General features: G+C 45.1%; 1 protein-coding gene across 1 annotated transcript in view; it reads left to right on the top strand.

Moving 5' to 3' along the window:
• SMC1B (structural maintenance of chromosomes 1B) overlaps nucleotides 1–18,570 on the top strand; it is a 66,206-nt gene that overhangs the window by 30,446 nt on the left and 17,190 nt on the right. Inside the window, exons 9-14 of the mRNA XM_090041121.1 lie at nucleotides 2,396–2,603; nucleotides 8,297–8,482; nucleotides 11,718–11,897; nucleotides 12,408–12,554; nucleotides 14,136–14,273; nucleotides 14,795–14,911. Coding sequence (XP_089897247.1) covers nucleotides 2,396–2,603; nucleotides 8,297–8,482; nucleotides 11,718–11,897; nucleotides 12,408–12,554; nucleotides 14,136–14,273; nucleotides 14,795–14,911 — 976 coding nt within the window. The remainder of the gene's footprint in view (nucleotides 1–2,395; nucleotides 2,604–8,296; nucleotides 8,483–11,717; nucleotides 11,898–12,407; nucleotides 12,555–14,135; nucleotides 14,274–14,794; nucleotides 14,912–18,570) is intronic.

The raw sequence follows: 18,570 nt of genomic DNA, 5'->3' as shown, positions 1-18,570 counted from the left end.
TTCCCATGACCTCCATGTATCCTAAACCACAATGCCTCAACTTTCTCTGATCCCATTTTGATTAGGGTAGATGTATAATGCTCCTTTACATAGAGAGCAACCCCACCCCCTTTCCTCCCTACTCTGTCCCTTCTGTACAACCTGTACCCTCAATGGGTACCGCCCAGTCATGGGTAGGGTCCCACCAAGTTTTCATTAGCCCCACTAAATCAAAGTTATTATCTGCAAACAGAAGTGCGAGTTCTTCCTGCTTGTTCCCCATGCTCCTAGCATTAGTATAGAGGCACTTGAGCCCTCTGAATGGTGCCTTTGATGCCCCCCCATTCTGATGCCCACAGGGCCCCTTGGTACTTACCTAGGATGTACTGCTGCATGTCTTGCAGTTTGTAGGTTGTAGACTCTCTCCATCTCCTGTCTCCCCATCCCCCATCGTATTTAGTTTAAAGCTCAACATAGGAGGTCAGCCAACCTGTAAGAAAAGACTCTTTTGTGGAGAGATGAAGACCATCGTATCCCAGGAGGTACCTTGCACGGAAGTGCAGCTCATCGTCCAGTAAGCCAAAACCTGCACAATGGGACCAACTCTGGAGCTGCGGGTTGGCTTCCCTGACACAAGTGACGTGATGCCTACTGTGACTGCTGACTGGGAGGATTGACGACAAGACCACCTGCGCCCCTGTCTTCCTAAGCTGGGCCCCCAGAGCCCTGTAGTCACTCATGATACGGTCTGGACTACTGGCCGCATCATTTGTTCCCACATGGATGAGGACCATGGGATAGCTGTTGGAGGGCTGGATGAGGTCAGGAATTCTCACTGGGACGTCCCTGATCCTGGCTCTGGGCAGGCAGCAGACCTCACGCACCATGGGATCCAGACAACAGATGGGTCCCTCTGAACTGCCATGGAAAGGAGTAACAGCCCATTAGTGGAGGATTATGGGTGATTATGCTGGTAATGTGTAGGATTGGAAAACAAAGTGACTTATGCCCCCTTATACCTTGTGCAGGTGATTTCCTCAAAATTCCCAATCCTTACGAATTTTCACCAAACTGTACCTTGTATTGATCCTGGATAAATTTCTGCATTTCAGTGTTGCATACATCTGAGAACAGAAATTGAATTCAGATTAGAAGCATGTGTTTTTACTGTTTACAAATGGTTACAGGGTGTGACAAATCATGTAACTTGGCAGAAAAAGGAACTATACATAACCAAGAAAATAAAACTGAAGAAGCTTAAAAAATTAAAAAACATGCATACAAAGCCTAGCTAAAAAACATTTGGTTTAACTTCTGAAACAGTAATGTATATGGGTCTCAGCTAGTTGAGGCCTGCCTGGGCTTCCTGGCTTACTAATGACCTCCCTGTCTCACCTGCTACACCTTTGTTCTTGCTTTTAATTTGGGATGCAGCAGTTAAATCACTAGAGTGACAACTTCAGTGCCTTTCTCTTCCCTGCTCATCATAGGGCTCCTCTGTGTAGTCCAATCAGTTTCTCCAGAGCTCCTTACCCCTCTAGTTCAACAGGCTCCTTGCCTCTTAGTTTGTTACCCCAGCTCCCTCAACTACAACCTTTCCACGCTTACTTACCATTTATTTCCAGTGCCTTTGCAGTCCTCCTCAAGGTGCTGCTTTCCCTCTTGCTGCTTGAGCTCTGCTCTGGAGCCTGACTTGTATCTCCCTTGGCTCTACCCTTTCTGGCCACTATCTTCATGGCCTTTGTGGTATGGGTTCCCCATTACATAATTAGGCTTGTTGCTTTGCTGCTTCTAGCCCTGAAGTTTATAACCTTGCAGGTTGTTATCTGTAGCCAAGCAGTTTATGGACTTCATTATGCACTCATCCTCTTCTAATTAACGAATTAATTCTAGTTAGGTAATTAATTAATTCTGTTACAAAGTGTTTGGCTTTCATAACAATAGTCTGAAAAAAGACTGTGATGATCAGTTAGTTATAGCTGAAAAGCCATTGTTACTTTATCAAACCTTGAACAATGAAACCAATTTACTGTCTTTTGACTCATGTCTGCACTATATTCTGTGCAAGGGACCCAAGGGAGCCAAGGGACCCTGCCTACTTGCTCCCATTTGTACATACCAAGGGTGGTGGTGTTAGTGGCCACTCTCAAGTGAAGGCTTTGGTTTCAGGAATGCCCATGGAGGAATGATGCTCTTGGAGGAATGATGCCTAAACTCAGTGCCACATTTCCAAGTTTGGCACGTGTGAATGGGGTGGGTGGATAGTGTGTACTTGGGAGCATCCATTCTGGAAAAAGTCAGGAATATGCTTTAGGTATACACTTCAACATCAAAGTGTTGTAAAAGTAATGTGTTTTTAAAACAAAATCAGTTGACCTGTATTTACTTTTTCTTCATGTTCTGCCTTGGTTTGAAGTGACTCGCTAACAGAGAAAAGGAAGCAGGAAGAAACCCTAACTGCAGAAATTGAGAATTCAAGAATTCGAATGACAGAAGTCAATGAAGAACTAAATAAACTATATGATGAGCTACAAAATGCTAGAATAGATTACCACGAAGGAAAGCGCCAGCAAATGAGAGCAGAGATCCTAGAAAGTCTCAAACGTCTCTACCCTGATTCTGTGGTAATTGAATAGTTTATTTAAAATCTTAGTTGATAATTAGATTTGAGAGTTGCATTTGGAATTGGGGTGTTATCTTGAATATATTTTACTTTGGAAGCTGTGTACGGATTCTGTGGTTACTTCCAAATGGGAATTGACAGTGGTTCATGTACAACCATTTAAATTCTTTCTAATGCTATAAATGAGGGGTTGACTTTCACTAACTGGGACCAAATAATACCACTCAATCCTAAGGCAATCTAGGGGTCTAGAGCAGGGCTGTCCAAATTTTGGGGGTTCGGGGTCGTGTGCTATGCAGGCCAAAAAGCAAGCAGCCCATCTTTCCCCTGCCTTATACTCAGCCTCACCTGCTCCCAGGTGTGCATGCTGCACTTGTAGCCCTCTTCTGCAGTTGCACACAGCAGGGGCAGCCCCCCACCACACTTACAGCGTGGGCACGCCAGCCTCCTCCTGTGCACTGATCCACTCCCTGGAATGGGTAGGAAGCCGAAGCCTGGGAAAGGGGGAGCTTGATGCCCCCAGCCACTGCTGCATCAAAAGCAATGAGGAGAGTGGCAATCAAGTGAAAGTCCATGAGCTGCCCCATGTTAGTCTTTTGTGGGTTGCACATGGCCTGTGGCCACCTGTTGGACATACCTGGTCTTGAGTATTAATCTACAACTGTTAGTAATTATTTGCAAGAGAGGGCCTTTTAGAGGTAGTTAAGGACTTTATCTTAAGAAGGGTGTTGGTACTTCTAAATGCCATTAACTTTGACAGAAGCCAAGGGTATTATGTCTCATTTCAGACTGATCCCAACACTTTAATATAGGGCTTTTTAGTGGTTAAACTGGAATCGGTTATGCTGATGTCAGCCCCTTTGACTCATGGGAATATTTGGCAGAGGCAAGTCCATGAAGTGCAGTTGAAACTCTTCATGTTCTAGCCAGAGTGTAATTTGGATAATCGCTTTCTGCTAGCACAAGACCCTCTTTTGTAGCCCTTGTCTGGCAGGTCTAAGCTCTCCAAAGTACTAGAGTGCTGTGCCAGACTGGAGCCTCCTAAACCTCTTCTTTGTGCTCTTATAAAGCATAACCTCCACTGAAGAAAATAACAGGCTGTGGCAACAAATGCACAGCTGCCACTATAGTAAAGACTGGGTGTAGACATGCCCTGTTCATGGACCTGGGCCTTGTGTGAAATTGAAAAAAGTTTAGGGTGCAGGAGAAATGAGTGAGTCAGCGCTGTAGAATAAGCCATGCAGCAACCTGCTGGTCTAAACTGAGTACCTTCAGCTTCCTGGCAGACTAGCAAGTCCTGCAGGTCTTGTTGCACTCAGCAAGGTAAAAATGGCTGTATCCTCATCTCCCCTCTCCTGCTCCTCTGCTTGGTGTGGGTGAGGATTAGCTAGAATGTGAAGTGAGGAGAGCAACACCAAGCCCCTCAGGGCACTGAGCCCCATACCTCCAGTGCTATAAGGGAACAGAAGCGGTTTTGTTGCTGCTTTATGTGCTTGGGGTCCACACTTCTGGGGGCTTGGGAGACACTTGGGTGGAAAGAGCAGTGCCTCAGTACTAGTATACTTAGCCAGATAAAAATCTCCTTATGGGCTGAATTTGGTGAGTCCCTGAGCTGCTGGCTGACTGTGGACAATTCGTTCCTTAGCAGCAGCAAGATTTGCCCCAGAAATAGCTTCAGTACTCACACAGTGATGGCACTTAAGATGAAATATACTTTACTTTGCCATCCCTGACACAGACTTGGTAGAAGAACTGTACTGGAACTAACCTAGAGTTTGCCTCCATGTTCTGGAACTACCTTACCTCTTACACGAGGCCTTGTCAGCCAGTACAGCCTTATAGCATTAGACATCATTGCCCAAAGCTATGCTATACATTTCCACTTCAGACTCCCTATTCCAGCCCTCCTCCCAACCCAACCCTTATCCAGGTATACTTTTCACCTAGGGCCTGTTAACAGAAGTAACCTGGTTGCTCCATTTAGAAACGTGTGGGAAGTCTTTCAAAAGTACAGCAAAAAAGGGTTCTACTCTTGATGTTTCAAATGTACAGCATGTCAGACACAGAAGGGTAAAGTTTGCATCCATCATATAGGGGTTGGTTTAATAAAAAATATCAGATTTACCCAAATAACCCTGTCTGTCTATGTCCTTAGACCAACATGGCTACAACCTAGACCCCATCCATCATATGTATTCTTCAGGTTCAAGACTTTTGTGACTATCTACTTACAGGTTTCATTCTTCCGTGTTGCCTTCCATCTCACAATAGGAAATACCCAAAATTTATAGTATCATACAACCATTACTAGGTACAGCCATTCATACTTGCCACAGCACCTCAAGAGTTTATGAAAGATCTAGTGACAAAAGTGATACACCTCAGAAAGAAGCTTATTTAAATCTACCCTAACCTGGATGGTGTGTTGATTATGGACAATTCTAGCAGAAATAGACAGCAAGCCCCAAGACATCCTCTTCCTGCTCTCTCAGTTTAGACCTTCTGGAAGCTATGAAAAATTGTTTATCTCATTACAGATGACGTTTGGGGGAATCTTGGTCTACTGTAGAGAATTAAGAGCATACCTTTTTAAAAGACAGGTTTCTGTTATGGATATGTGATGTCACTTGCCAAACTTCACTGTGACCTCTCTAACTTTGGCTTAGGTGGTTTATTCTATAGCTTAACATAAAATGAACATGAAAGCTGTGCTCCTACTTCCTGTAACTTTCAAACTGAAATGGAAGGAACCAAAATGTATGAAGAGTGATATCAGTCTCTATCTATACCAGGACTTGATGCATGTGTCAAGAACAGGCTAGATAGTCCATATAGACCATCTACAAATGGAAAGGACTTATGTACCAGAAAATACAGAGCTCCATGTGACTTATGAAGTCCCTTTGGCTTCCTCTCGGCTTTTCAAATCTCTGCAGTGCATATTTTAACTTAATAGCATGTTTACAATGTGCTGTGTAAGTAGTGAATTCTTGTTCCACGTCTATTCAGAAGATGTCAAACTGTGACATGGTACTGCCAACATGGGATAATCATTGATAGCAGTTTTTTTCCTGGGAGTCAGTTGTTACCTGGGAGACTTTGTGAGCGGAAAAAATGAAGTCCTGTGATACCCAGGGTAGTTTCAGCAGCCCCGTCCTCAGAGTGGCATACCTGCTAAAGCAGTTTTGACTGCTGGACTTAGTGCATGTGTCTACTCAACAGCTGATCTAACTCTCAGCTATGTGACCCTGATCTTGCTATCTGCAACATACTGCCCTGAAGCTTACTGGCCAGATAGTCCATCTGAGGCCTGAAGTTGCTGTACCTGATATGGCTGTTGGTTAGAGACTTGCTCTACAAGATCCTTGCGTAAAGCAGGAAAGCAACCCAAAAGACATGGATTCAGATAGGTTAGGTACCTGCAGGGGTGGATCCAGTATTTGGTAAGGGGAGGTGCTGCAGTAGCAAACTGTGCTCCAGGGGTAGCTACACCCCTGCTCCTAGCCTCTATACCCCTTCGCCACCCGCTTGTGTGAGCAGACCATGCTGAAGGAGGCTGCAGGGAATTTTTTAAAGTGGTGGAGAAGGTAAGAATCTCCTCTTCTCCCCCTCTGTGCTCAGAGTCAGTTCCTCTCCCTTCTGCTTCCCCCGCTTCCCCGCTCACCGCTGCTGCTTTTCCCATTTTCTCTGGGTCTGGAGTAAGTTTCAGAACTGCTTCTGCCCACCCCAGCTGGGCTGTGTGGGGGCTGGGCACACCTGGCGCGGCAGTAGGGGTAGTGGTCCCCCAGAGCAGGTGTGGGGAGGGAGACCTCCCCTGCCCATTGCTGCTGCTATTATCTGGCTGAGCTCAGCCCTCTCACAGCCTAGCTAGAATGGGCAGGAGTGATTCTGAAGCTTCCTTCACCCTGGGACATTAGAGAAAGCAGCAGCAGCAGCAGGTGGGGGAGGAGAGGGGAGGGGAGAGGACATGACTGAGTATGGGGAAGTAGGGAGGGAATCCTTACTTGCAATGGCAACACTTAGTGCACAGGGGGTGCACATGCACCCCCTGAGAGTGCCAGTGCACCCCTTGACGGCCATGCTTGCCACTTAGGCGATGGGCAGGTGAGGCAGGTGGGAACGCCAGTGCCCCCCATGCAAGCGCCAGCCGATCTCTGCGCTCACTGCAGCCACTTTTGGGAGTGGCTGTGGCCACTTCTGGGAGCGGCTGCAGTGATCAGCCGGCGCTGCTCCCAGAAGTGGCTGCAGTCATTCCTAGGAGCGGTTAAAGTGAGCACAGCGATCAGCTGTTGTGGGATTGCCCGCAGGGGCCCCCACCTCCAGACCACAGGATCACCTGTAGGAAACCACCTCCCTCCAGACTACAGGATCACACACAGGGCACCCCCCTCTGGTCAGTGGGACTGGTCACAGGGGGGGCATGTGCTCCCCCTGACTAAGGCAGCACAAGTCACCCATGCTCACTTGCTTTGGGAACTTTAAAAAAGTCCCCAGAGGTTCCTGAGGTGTGGTCCAGTCTGAAAAGGGGTTGAAACTGTACTACTGCATACTCTGGATTTGCCCCTGGGTGCTTGACATGGTAGGACCTAGTCCAGCCTTATTATCAAAGATCCTCAAATACCAAATTAAAACAGGCTCTCCTTTCTAATCCCTTATACTGGGTTCCACACGGACCATACAGGAATTCTGGTCTTTGAAATGTTGCCACTGTAGACCTATTCTTCCTTCAATGTTTTTTGAAATCCATGGACTTCAAATTGTGAGGGAAAAAAGGATGAGGTTACGTGATAATTCCTTTTCTTTATTACATGCTTTGATCTGAAAACAAAATATTTTTTGTTATGACATTTAAGATACTGTCACTAGGCATCAGTCTACACTGTCTTGAAAAAATTCAAGATGTCCACATCATTTTCAAAGTTGTTGTTTTACAATCTGCAGACTTGGGTGTTGTGAATGTACAACAGTGCATTGTTTAATTAAAAATATAAGCTGTTTTATTTAAACTGGTTCAAAATTCTGTGTAACTATTCTTTAAATAATTAATTCAGCAGTTAAAATAAATTGATAATCCAGGTCCAAAACAAGAAGGTCAGAAGGTTTGTGCTAGTTTGAATTACATTTTTAAAAGCAATTTCTGTTAAACTACAACTTCTTTGTAGGGAAGGATAGTCATGACTGCATGCCTTTGTATTTTGAAGACTACTTTTTGAAAGCTGCAGCTGCTAGAGATTCATCTATCCCAATATGTGGCAAAATACTACTTCACTTTCATTATTCATGCTGCTAACCAAGTGAAAAGGGTATTGACTTTTGTCATCCTCCTGGTATTAATGTTGCATACAATACCTTTACTTTTGATGAAAATAAATTTGGCTTCAGGTATTGTTTTTCTTAGTCGGTGCTTTTTGTGCATTCAGATATTTTGCGTGTATTTTATTATACTTTATACACTGCAAGATAGACTTTCAAAAGTAGGGATTTTCAGTATGTTTGTGTTCATCCTTTAGCTTCATACTAAAGAATATGGATTACCGTTATTTTTGGTCAGACTGAAATTATAGACTAAGGAAAATATCAAATCTTAGAATTTCTGTAGTAGTACTTGTACTACAGATAAGGCTTTGTGATATACAAGTTTATTAAATACCAGAAGTAAAATAAGACATAATATATATTTTTTTTTATCCTAAGTTTGGAAGGCTGCTTGATTTATGTCATCCTATTCATAAAAAGTATCAGCTGGCTGTTACTAAAGTCTTTGGCAACTACATGAATGCCATTGTTGTGACCACTGAAAAAATTGCAAGGGATTGCATTCGATTCCTAAAGGAGGAAAGAGCTGAGCCTGAAACATTTCTTGCTTTGGATTACCTTGATGTAAGTTTCCTTTTGTCATCTTGAAAAGTACCCACACTGGTTAAGTTCTTTACAATGTGTTAGAAGTCATTATGAGAATGTATCGGTGTCCTTGGAATCTGATAGAAAATGTTGATTGGAGCAAGATACAGCAAGGGATTCCCGGCCGACTGAATGGAAAGATCAAGATTTGTATGTCTGGCAGTAGACTGTCCTAAACAGATCATGTGACATGCATATCTGGGCAATAACAGTTTGGCTTAAGAGATGTTACACAGCACCCACTGGAAAGTAGAGTTGTGCAAAGTTTCGGTCACTGATTAGATTCAGCAGAGATTTGATCTGATTCGGGGGCTGAATCTCCAAATCCAAATTGAATTAAAGGACCCTTTAATCTCTCCGAATTGAATTGGAACCCTCTGAATCGATTCGGAAAGATTCGGCAATTCAGACATAGAAAAAACATTTAAAGCTGTGCCTACATACCTCTAGGTAGCAAGCAGCTTGTGAATGCTGTGATGCCAGGGTGGATGGGGTGTCCCCCAGAAGCACTTCCAGTCTGCTTCTGGATCCACGCGGGAGTGTGCAGGCCCCCGCCCCCTATGCTCCCCCGGCTTGGTGACTAGCGCCTTCTGGGTGTGTGGGGGGTGGTGCTGAACCAAGAGGGTGGAGCCCCCAGTGCGCTCCCAGTAGACCCGAAAGTGAATCAGAAGTACTTCTGGTCCACTTCTGAGTTTGCTGCCAAGCGTGTTGTGGGGGGAGTGCTCCAGTGGGATGCTCCGTGCGCCCCGGCATCACAGCATTTGCAAGCTGTGCTGAAAAAACATTTAAAGCTGTGTCTGTGTCTGAATCAGCATTGAATCTTCAGATTCAGGTTTGGCCGAATTGAATTTTTGACCTGGAGGGACGTGGGCAGTGGGGTTCTGCAGGGCTCGGTCCTCAGACCCATACTGTTCAACATCTTCATCAGTGACTTGGACGAGGGGGTAAAAAGCACCCTGTTCAAATTTGCTGATGACACTAAGATCTGGGGGGATGTGGGCACGCTAGAAGGAAGGAATAGGCTACAATCGGACCTAGACAGGTTACAGGGGTGGGCAGACGAGAAGGGAGTAAGAACCAGCACCATACCTGCAGGCTGGGGAACTCCTTTCTCGTCAGTGCAGGGGCAGAAAAGGATCTTGGAGTCGTCATTGATGCCAAGATGAATATGGGCAGGCAGTGTGGGGATGCAGTCAGCATCCTTGCACCTTGTCATGCATCCACAGATGCATCTTGAGCAGGTCCAAGGAGGTGATCCTTCCCCTCTATGCGGCACTGGTCAGGCCGCAGCTGAAGTACTGTGTCCAGTTCTGGGCGCCGCACTTCAAGAGGGATGTGAACAACATGGAGAGGGTCCAGAGGAGGGCCACTCACATGATCAGTGGGCAACAGGGCAGGCCCTATGAGGAGAGGCTACGGGACCTGAACCTGTTCAGCCTCCACAAGAGAAAGCTGAGGGGGGATCTAGTGACCTATTACAAACTAGTCAGGGGGGACCAGCAGGCATTGGGGGAGTCCCTGTTTCCACAAGCGCTACCAGGAGTGACTAGAAATAATGTTCGCAAGCTGGCAGAGGGTAGATTCAGGCTAGACATCAGGAGGCGCTACTTCATGGTCAGGGCGGCTAGGATCTGAAACCAACTTCCAAGCAAGGTGGTGCTGGCTCCTACCCTGGGGGTCTTTAAGACAAGTCTTGACAATCACCTTGCCGGGGTTGTTTGACCCCAGTACTCTTTCCTGCCATGGCAGGGTGTCGGACCTGATGATCTAACCAGGTCCCTTCCGACCCTACTATGAAACTATCTTATGAGTTCATTTCTAAACCATTAGTTGGCTATTATAAGGTTACATATGGTAAAACAGAAGAGCTATTATATACTTCATAAGATTTTACATCACTGTAAAACTCCAACTCCTCTGTTCTTTACATGACATATTTAAGATCATTTGATGTAATCCTTTCTATTCATTGCCTCCTTTATGTAATTTTTTACATAAGTTTTTTATGCAATTGTAAGCTACTAGAGAATTCTGATTTTATAAACTATGTAAGGTAGACTTGAAAACTTCAGAGAAACCTACTATAAAAGCCTTATTTTCAGCCTTCTGTTCTACACCACCCATAGTTGGCATTCTCTTCTTTCCCACTTGGACATTTCATCTAGTTTATAGTTTCACTCCTGAAAAAATAGAATACAAAAAAACCCCTGTCATATCTTGAAATCTATGGTCCCTTCTTGTATTGAGTAATAACATTTTTAAATAATAAATTGGAAACTGATTTAGACTGTACATCAAAGTATTGTATTGCATACTTCTAAAATTGTTTTAATAGATAAAATTCTTGCTTGTTTCATACAAACACAAATATTTTTCATAATCTTAATGGAGTAAGCCATTCATTTAATGAACCATGATAATATCAGCAGGACACAGGGAGTTTTCTTAATTGACAATTAATGTTCCAACCTAGGATATTCTAGAGCAGCTGCTACTTCTAAGCTTAGCTATGGAAATCCAATTATTCCTCTCAATACATTTAAAAAAATACTTCATCAGCTTCTGACTTCAGGTACCTTACTGCTTATTCCCTCTTCTCGCTTAGAATATTAGGCCACTGCTATTCAGGATGTTGGTGCCTCCTGCAGTAAACTACTGCCACAGATGCCAAAGCTATCCTCAACTCTGTTAGCCTGGCAGTGAAATATTGCTTCTTTAAGTAAAGTACTCTAGATAGACTTTGCTGCAACCTCTGCTGTTAAAAAATGATATTTGGTCCATGGGGACTTTATAATAAATTTGCCTGTGAATGTACCCTAAATTATGTTGTTTACCTAATAACCAGGTTTATTTAAAGTACAGCTGCTGTAATAGAACTGTTTCTGAATTATTGTTCCCATTTCTGCTTTTCAGGTTTTAATGTAGAAATTGCTACTGTAGGCACCAATTCAGGAAGGCATACTTAAGTACTGATTGGGGATGCTTTTTTGAGTGCTTGTGATTGCTTATGGGTAGAATTCTAAAGTTACTGAAATGTATATTAACAATATAAACTTTTTTTGGCTATAGAAGGCATAGAGAGGTATTGACAGAAAATACCATTCAGGAAAATACGGATGTTTGTTTGATAGCTTCATTCAGGCCGTGTACTATACTATCATGTTATTTGCATCAGTTTCAGCCAGTTTTGAAGACTGCCTGTTTGCTTTTTTAGATTAAGCCAATCAATGAAAAGTTAAGGGAATTAAAAGGATCTAAAATGATGATTGATGTTGTTCAAACTCCATTGGCTTCACTGAAAAAAGTGCTTCAGTTTGTATGTGGGAACAGCCTGGTCTGTGAAACTATTAAAGAAGCAAAACAAATAGCATTTGATGGACCTTTCAGGTTGAAAGTAAGAAGCTGAATTTTATTTCATGTTTTTGTATCAAGGAAACTGAAATTCCATATGATGTCAATTGTAATAATTTTTCCCATAAAGATTCTACAAAATATTATTTAATTTAGCTAAATTGCCCTGCCCCACTCACCGTCAAAGAGGATTTATCTTTGTTTTGTGGGAGGGAGAAGTTTCTTAGAGAATTAGACAGAATTGCAAAATTATATACCAGGGTTAAAATAATAAGTTTCTAAGATGTGAGGACTAACCAAAATTACAATCCCTAGTTGTGGGATTAATTTCCAGTATTTTATGACACTAATTTATCTTAAAACATTCTTCACTACAAAACAGAGTAACAGTAATTTGCCTCTGTAATACATCCTATATTAGTCCAAGTAAATGTGTCATGCATGGAAGGTTTGCTTTTGATCTACTAGTTGCTAGGATGTTGCAGATACACAATTTATAACCAAACTTAATAGTATTGTTCATTCAGAAAAATAAAATATCTTTAATTTTCAGACAGTAGCTCTTGATGGAACTCTATTTTTGAAATCTGGAGTGATTTCTGGAGGATCAAGTGATTTGAGATTTAAAGCTAGGCGTTGGGATGAAAAAGACATTAATAAAATGAAAGAAAAGAGAGATAATTTGGCTAATGAACTAAAGGTAGGTCTGTTTGATAGGCAATTATAGTCTAACCAAAGGCAAAACATATTTAAAATCCTAGACTTGAAGATGACATGAGAAACTATTAAAATTTGGTTTGCTTTATAATAGCAACTATAGGTGATGTGTGCCTCCTGAGGCTGGGGGGGCATGGTGACACAGGATGAGTGGGGACTGTCTGCAGATAGCTGTGGTGGTACTGACCAGGCGGGACTTGAGGCTGAAAGTGCTGGTGATGTGCCCAGAAGTGCCAGCGGCATTTCTCATGGTGGTGGGGGGGAGGGCGTTAGCACTCTGTCTGCCCCCCCGCCTATTGCCTAAGCCAAGAGCACTTGCTGTCAGGGGGTCACCAGCACTCTTCACTCCCTACGCATTTCCACTGATAGCAACTTAATTTATTTAATTCCTGATTTACTTATTCTTTGAGAACGGGAGAAATGAGTGCTAACTTGGTGGGGGAAGATGTTAGACAAAGAACAGTATCATTTTGGCAGGAGGGATATACTAAAACTGCAGACTATGCTATAATTAGTGTGGGGCCTACCAAATCTGTGGTTTTACAATGTTCAAAGAAACTGTGAATTTGGTAGGTCCCTTGTGAAAAAGCTTGATCCCTGCAAAAAAGCATGGGGACCACAAAAAGGCCCTGGTATCCTGAAGCATGGGAGGAGAGTGGGGAAGAAGGGGAAAGATGTTCACAGCAGGGGGCCCCCACACTTCTGATTGGCTATGGGGCCATGGAAGTCCTGCCCCTCCCGAGAGATTGACCATGGCCACCTTTCAACCTCAGGGGTGGGGGGCGGAACTTCCAGGGCCTCTTGGCCAATCAGTGACCTGCTGCACTGCACTGCAGGACATGAAATCAGGAGGCAGCCACCCCGAATTAGGTAGGCCCCTAACTACAGTATGTCATGGTAACCTCTGTATCATACCATGAAATGAAGATCAGCTTATACTCTTCATCTGTTTCTAACCCATAGTAACACACTGTGCTTCTCTATTATTATTTACTGGGTAGTTCACACATTTTGGGGAACCTAACCATGCTTCGGATTAGTGTCGATTAGCTGTGTAACAGCTAGCTGTGCTAGGGGAGTTGCGATCTGGTCAAATCACTACCATCACAGAAGATAACATGACTTACCATAGAGGTGTCAAAGGTATGGCCCAGAGTGTAGGTTCAGCTCATGGAGCCATTTTGTCAGGTCCTCTGGGCTGCTGTGAGACCACTGGAGATTGAGGGGAGCATGGCCAGGTTAGAAGGGGAGTGACCTGCTGCAGAATCTGGACCACAGTGGATATGGTGACCAGGTGCAGAAGGTGCACAGGAGCTGATACAGCCCCGGCTGCCTTCCAGCTGCTTTGCTTGTTGCCACTTCTGCAGCCCTACCTTGCCTGGGATGTAAGGTGAGTTTGACTCCCTTGATTTATTATAACTATATCTTTAGCACAGACTGGGACTTTAATCAAGATCAGATTGATTTTTTTAAGCCTTTGAATTTAAGAATACAGCAATATATTTGCAGATAACTTGACTTCTTTTTTTTTAATTTGCTTTACTACTATTTCCGCCTTTTCTAGGAATTGATGAAGATCAGCCGTAAGGAGACAGATTTGAAACAGTTACAGGCTCAGTGCCAAGGAACTCAGACTCGGCTCAAATATTCACAAAGTGAATTAGAGATTCTTAAAAAGAAACACCTTGCTAATTTCTATAAGGTAATATAAAAACAACCAACCATTAGTTTTTCTCAAGTGTTGATGATACATTTATTTCTTATACATATTTTAGCTACGATCCTACTTTCCTGTGATCATCTAGGATATAATGATCACATGTTTAGCACATATTACTTTATATTTATTGATGTATACTTTTAAATTATTACAGTTAATAAAATTAGAGAACAAGTTAAGGTACTTGGTTAAATCAAGGCACCTTTTTCAGTGTAATCAGATTTTTTTTAAATGTACTTGACCGTTATATAAAAGTTATCTCTATTTTAGTAACCCCAATATGTCTGCAAATCAAGCCTTACTGATACATTTACTTTCTTATCTTACATTTACTTTCATCTCTTAAAACTGTGACAACTAAATCAATAATGTGTTTTCAGAAGAAAAAGTTTTAATTTCTTAACTCAGAAAAAGATAAATTTTCAGTGTCAGTGCATCCCTGTACATGTAAAAAGTCATCCATACTGTTTAGGGAAATAATTATCTTCCCCCTTTATATTTAGGAAAAGTCTAAACTGGAAAGTGAACTAGTAAATATTAAATCAGAATGTGCTATGCTAAATGAAGGACTTGCACAAAGAGTAAGGAAAATGGAAGAGTTTCAGAAGAAAATAAATGAGGTAACACTTTCTGTTATGTTCATGATCATTTATGCAGTTGGAGATGGCTTGTGGCAGCTCCCTGCATTTCCTGTGGCTATAACTATGGTTCATACAGCTTTAAAAATGTTTTGTATAGCTACAATTTAGTTATGTTCCAAATCCAAGTTCTTCAGAAAGAGCACCTACTTTCTATATTCCCTAGATGTGAGATGAGTCTAAAATGGAAACAAAAAAGTTCTACTGTTGTATTTACAAACATCTGCATTTTAACTGTGCTTAACTTAAAAAACTGAATGAAGTTTTTCAGTCCCAAATTATTTAGTGGGCATTCAAAAAAGCATATTTGAAGTTTCAAGTGTCAAGTGCAAGACCCTCCAACTTTTCTCACAGCCACAGAAAATTCTGCTTTTTATAGATGTGTCTTCCTTTATGCTGTCAGGGACAGCAACATATGATTTTTGCTCATGCTGCATTTGCTCTGTGTTATTGCCTGTTGTAAACTCGAGTTGGCCTTAAGCTTTTTAATGTAGGATAGAATTAGGAGGTGCATTGTGTCCGGGAGTTACCCGGACTAGGGGACTCCGGGAAGCTCCTGCGGCTCAGGCGCAGGGGGCGGAGCAATCACTTCCCCGATCCAGGCCCCCGGATGAAGCGGGCAGTTTAAAGAAGAGCGCGAGATCTGTCCGGGGATGGGAAGCAGTGGGACTGGAAGCGGAGGGGAGGATCCACGCCGCCCAGCGAGGAGCCGCCGGACCAGAGCTGCGAGGGTGGTCCCCAGCCGTCGGGGAGGGAGCGGCGAGGCGGATCCCCGCTGCCCAGCCCCAAGCCGTGAAGCCGGAGCTGCGAGTGTGGTCCTCAGCAGCTGCGGAGGAGGCGGCGGGGCGGACCCACGTCGTCCAGCGCAAAGCCGCAAAGCAGGAGTGGTTGACAGGCTTTCCAGCCGCCGGTAAGGGGACGGAGGGGCGGATCCACTCCACGCAGCGTGGAGCCACCGAGCCAGAGTTGCCGGCGTGGATTCCAGACGACAGCGAGGGCGTGGGGGAGCGTAGTCACCCCGCCCAGTGCAGAACCGCAGAGCCAGGTCGTACAGTGTGGTCCCCGGCCGCAGGCAGGAGTGAGGAGGGGCGGATCCATGTCGCCCAGCAAGGATCCGCCGAGCCAGAGTGGTTGGCCAGGACCGCGGTTGCGGATGAGGACTCGGAGGAGCAAGTAGGCATCGTCCGACATGGAACCCGGACATTCTGGCGCAGTGAGCAGGGACGGCCGGTGAGAACACGGGGAGCCAGCGGTGAGTCAGGCGCCCGGGGACCGCAATACCCAGTGGGCAGAGGGCGTAATGCTAGCCTGGGGCCAGCTGTAGCCGATAGACCCCAAGTGGTGGCCGCGCCATACGACCCAGGGGAAACTGCGGGACCCCCATAGACGGAGGACGGAAGCAGCGGGGTCGTACCCCGCAACACCCCTGGTGAAAAGGGGGACTGATACTTTGCTTAAGGGGAGCGGTGAGGACGCTCATCCCGGAGGACTGGGCGAGGGTGTAGGGGAGGAGGAGCCCTCAGGAATCCCCGCGGATCACCAGTCTCATTTTTGGACACTCTTGCACACGCTGCACAGGAAGATCCAACTGAACCGGGAATGACAACAAAGTCGTGGCAGGCGAGTGCGGCGGGCGCAGAGACAGCGAGAAGGAGGGAGGAGAGGCTGGTGACCGGAAGAGGGGATACTGGGACCGTGTCGCCAGGCGGGCGACTGGCACGTTCACACATTGATACATTGGTCCAGTATCAATGTGAAGAATATTGCCTATGTCGGATATCAGCCCTATGGGGCTAATAATTTGGCTGATAAATGCCTGTGCTGTGCGTAGCCATGGAGAGTTGCCTACAGCTGGTAAAGTCAGAAGGGAAGGAGCATGGGGGGAGGGCAGATCAACCCCCCTCGATGAGGGAAAGAGTAGGAGCAGGGAGGTAGGGGCATGGGACAGCCACGGCTCATGGGGTGGGGCGGACTCCCTCTACTGCTTGCACTTGCGGGGGTATGTATGCCCCCAAGTCTGTGCAGGGTGGGGTGGGTAGCAGCTGCGGGGTGGAGCCGGCACTGCGTGGGGCTCTTCTCACTGGGTCTGGGCTCAGAGTGGGCCCCGGTGGTGCTGGGAGGAGGCTGCAGCCACTCCAGATTTTGCTGCAGCTCCACTCTCAGCCCCACACAGCCGCCTGACATAGCCCCAGCTGAACGCCTCGCCTCCACCCAAGCACCGGAAAAAGCCGGGGCTGCAGCGGGTGGCAGCATGGGGCTGGGACTGGAGCTGTGGCGAAATTCTCCCAGGATACAAGCAGTGGCAGGAGCTACCTCCACCCCATGAGCTGCATCCCCATCCCACACTGCCTCCACTGCCCAGGCTAGGTAGCACCTGCCCCTCTCTCACCACAGGGGCATTGATCTGCCCCCCCCATACCCTTTCCCTTCTCCCTCCCCTTCCACCACACTGGACTTACCACCTGATGGCAAGTGTACCAGATATCGGATCAGTATTGGATGATATGCCTCCTTAAATATCAGCTATTGGTATCAGCCCCCAAAATCTTTATCGGTGCATCCCTAGATAGAAAGTATAGATCTGTATATGTATTTGCTTGATCAAAGTTCAGAGAAAAACAGGCAAAGGAAATGATCAGGTGAGAGAATGTCACAAGGTGTGAACCATTTTAGAACACTCAAGAAAGATGTATTGAAAAAGGTAGGGTAGAGGTTGCAAAGTTACCTTGAGTACATTTAGCGTTTGATGATAGACCAGACTAATTTTAGACAAGATGTAGTTTAGATAGGGAATAAAAATATGCAAATGAATAGTACATAGAGTAGCACCTTTTAGGAACATATTTACATTTTACCTTATTTAGTAAGCTTTTGGGTATTTTACACACTCAATAGAATATAAAATCAGGGTCCAGTGTGGAATTTTTGCCCTTCATTCTTAAACTATAGTTCTTGCTCAGTTGCTGTTTATTAACTTAGATCTTGAAACCTAGGTAAAAAGGTCCTTTTCCTAAGGGTCTGGCCACCTATTAGAGGGTTTTTAAGATTTTTGGATTTAGAAACTCTAAATTGCTTTCAAATATGAAAAAGATTCTTATGCCTTTAGATAAGTATTCTAATATTTTAAGAGCCTAAGTAGGTCTGCCTGTCTATCTGTCTGTAATGCTTTATTCGCCCTCTGATTGGCTGTCTCAGCAACCAATCAGAGTGCCCTACAGAGACAGACAATGTAGTGCCACCATGACAGTGGGGACTGAGTGGAGCAGAGCAGAGCTGGCCTCGCCCTCCTCCCCTACTCCTTGTCAGTAATTATAGTAAGCTATAATAATGATAAACTATAATTAGTTTACTGATTATACATGAGGCAGAGGGGGACTATGGGGACTGGACTGCTGCCATAACAGAGGTGATGGAGCGGGCAGGGGGCAAGGCCAGCAGCGCTAGATCTGCTCCTTGGAGCCAAGGGCCAGCACCACCCCTCCCCACAACAACAGCCAGGAGGGAGAGGAGTAGGGCTTACTGATGGCTGTGCCCCACTGCCACCATGAATGCCACCGCGGTTGCAGGCCCTGGCTCTGGCCCAAAGCGGCAGTGGGGGGGGGGGGAATGCCCCAGCCCCAGCCTGAAGCAGTGCAGGGGAA

Source organism: Crocodylus siamensis, chromosome 4, assembly GCF_052110815.1.
Source record: "Crocodylus siamensis isolate JL-2025a chromosome 4, ASM5211081v1, whole genome shotgun sequence".
In the NCBI taxonomy this organism is placed as follows: Eukaryota; Metazoa; Chordata; order Crocodylia; family Crocodylidae; genus Crocodylus; species Crocodylus siamensis.
Note: the sequence above shows the minus strand (reverse complement) of the source record. Positions and strands in the feature narration are given on the sequence as shown.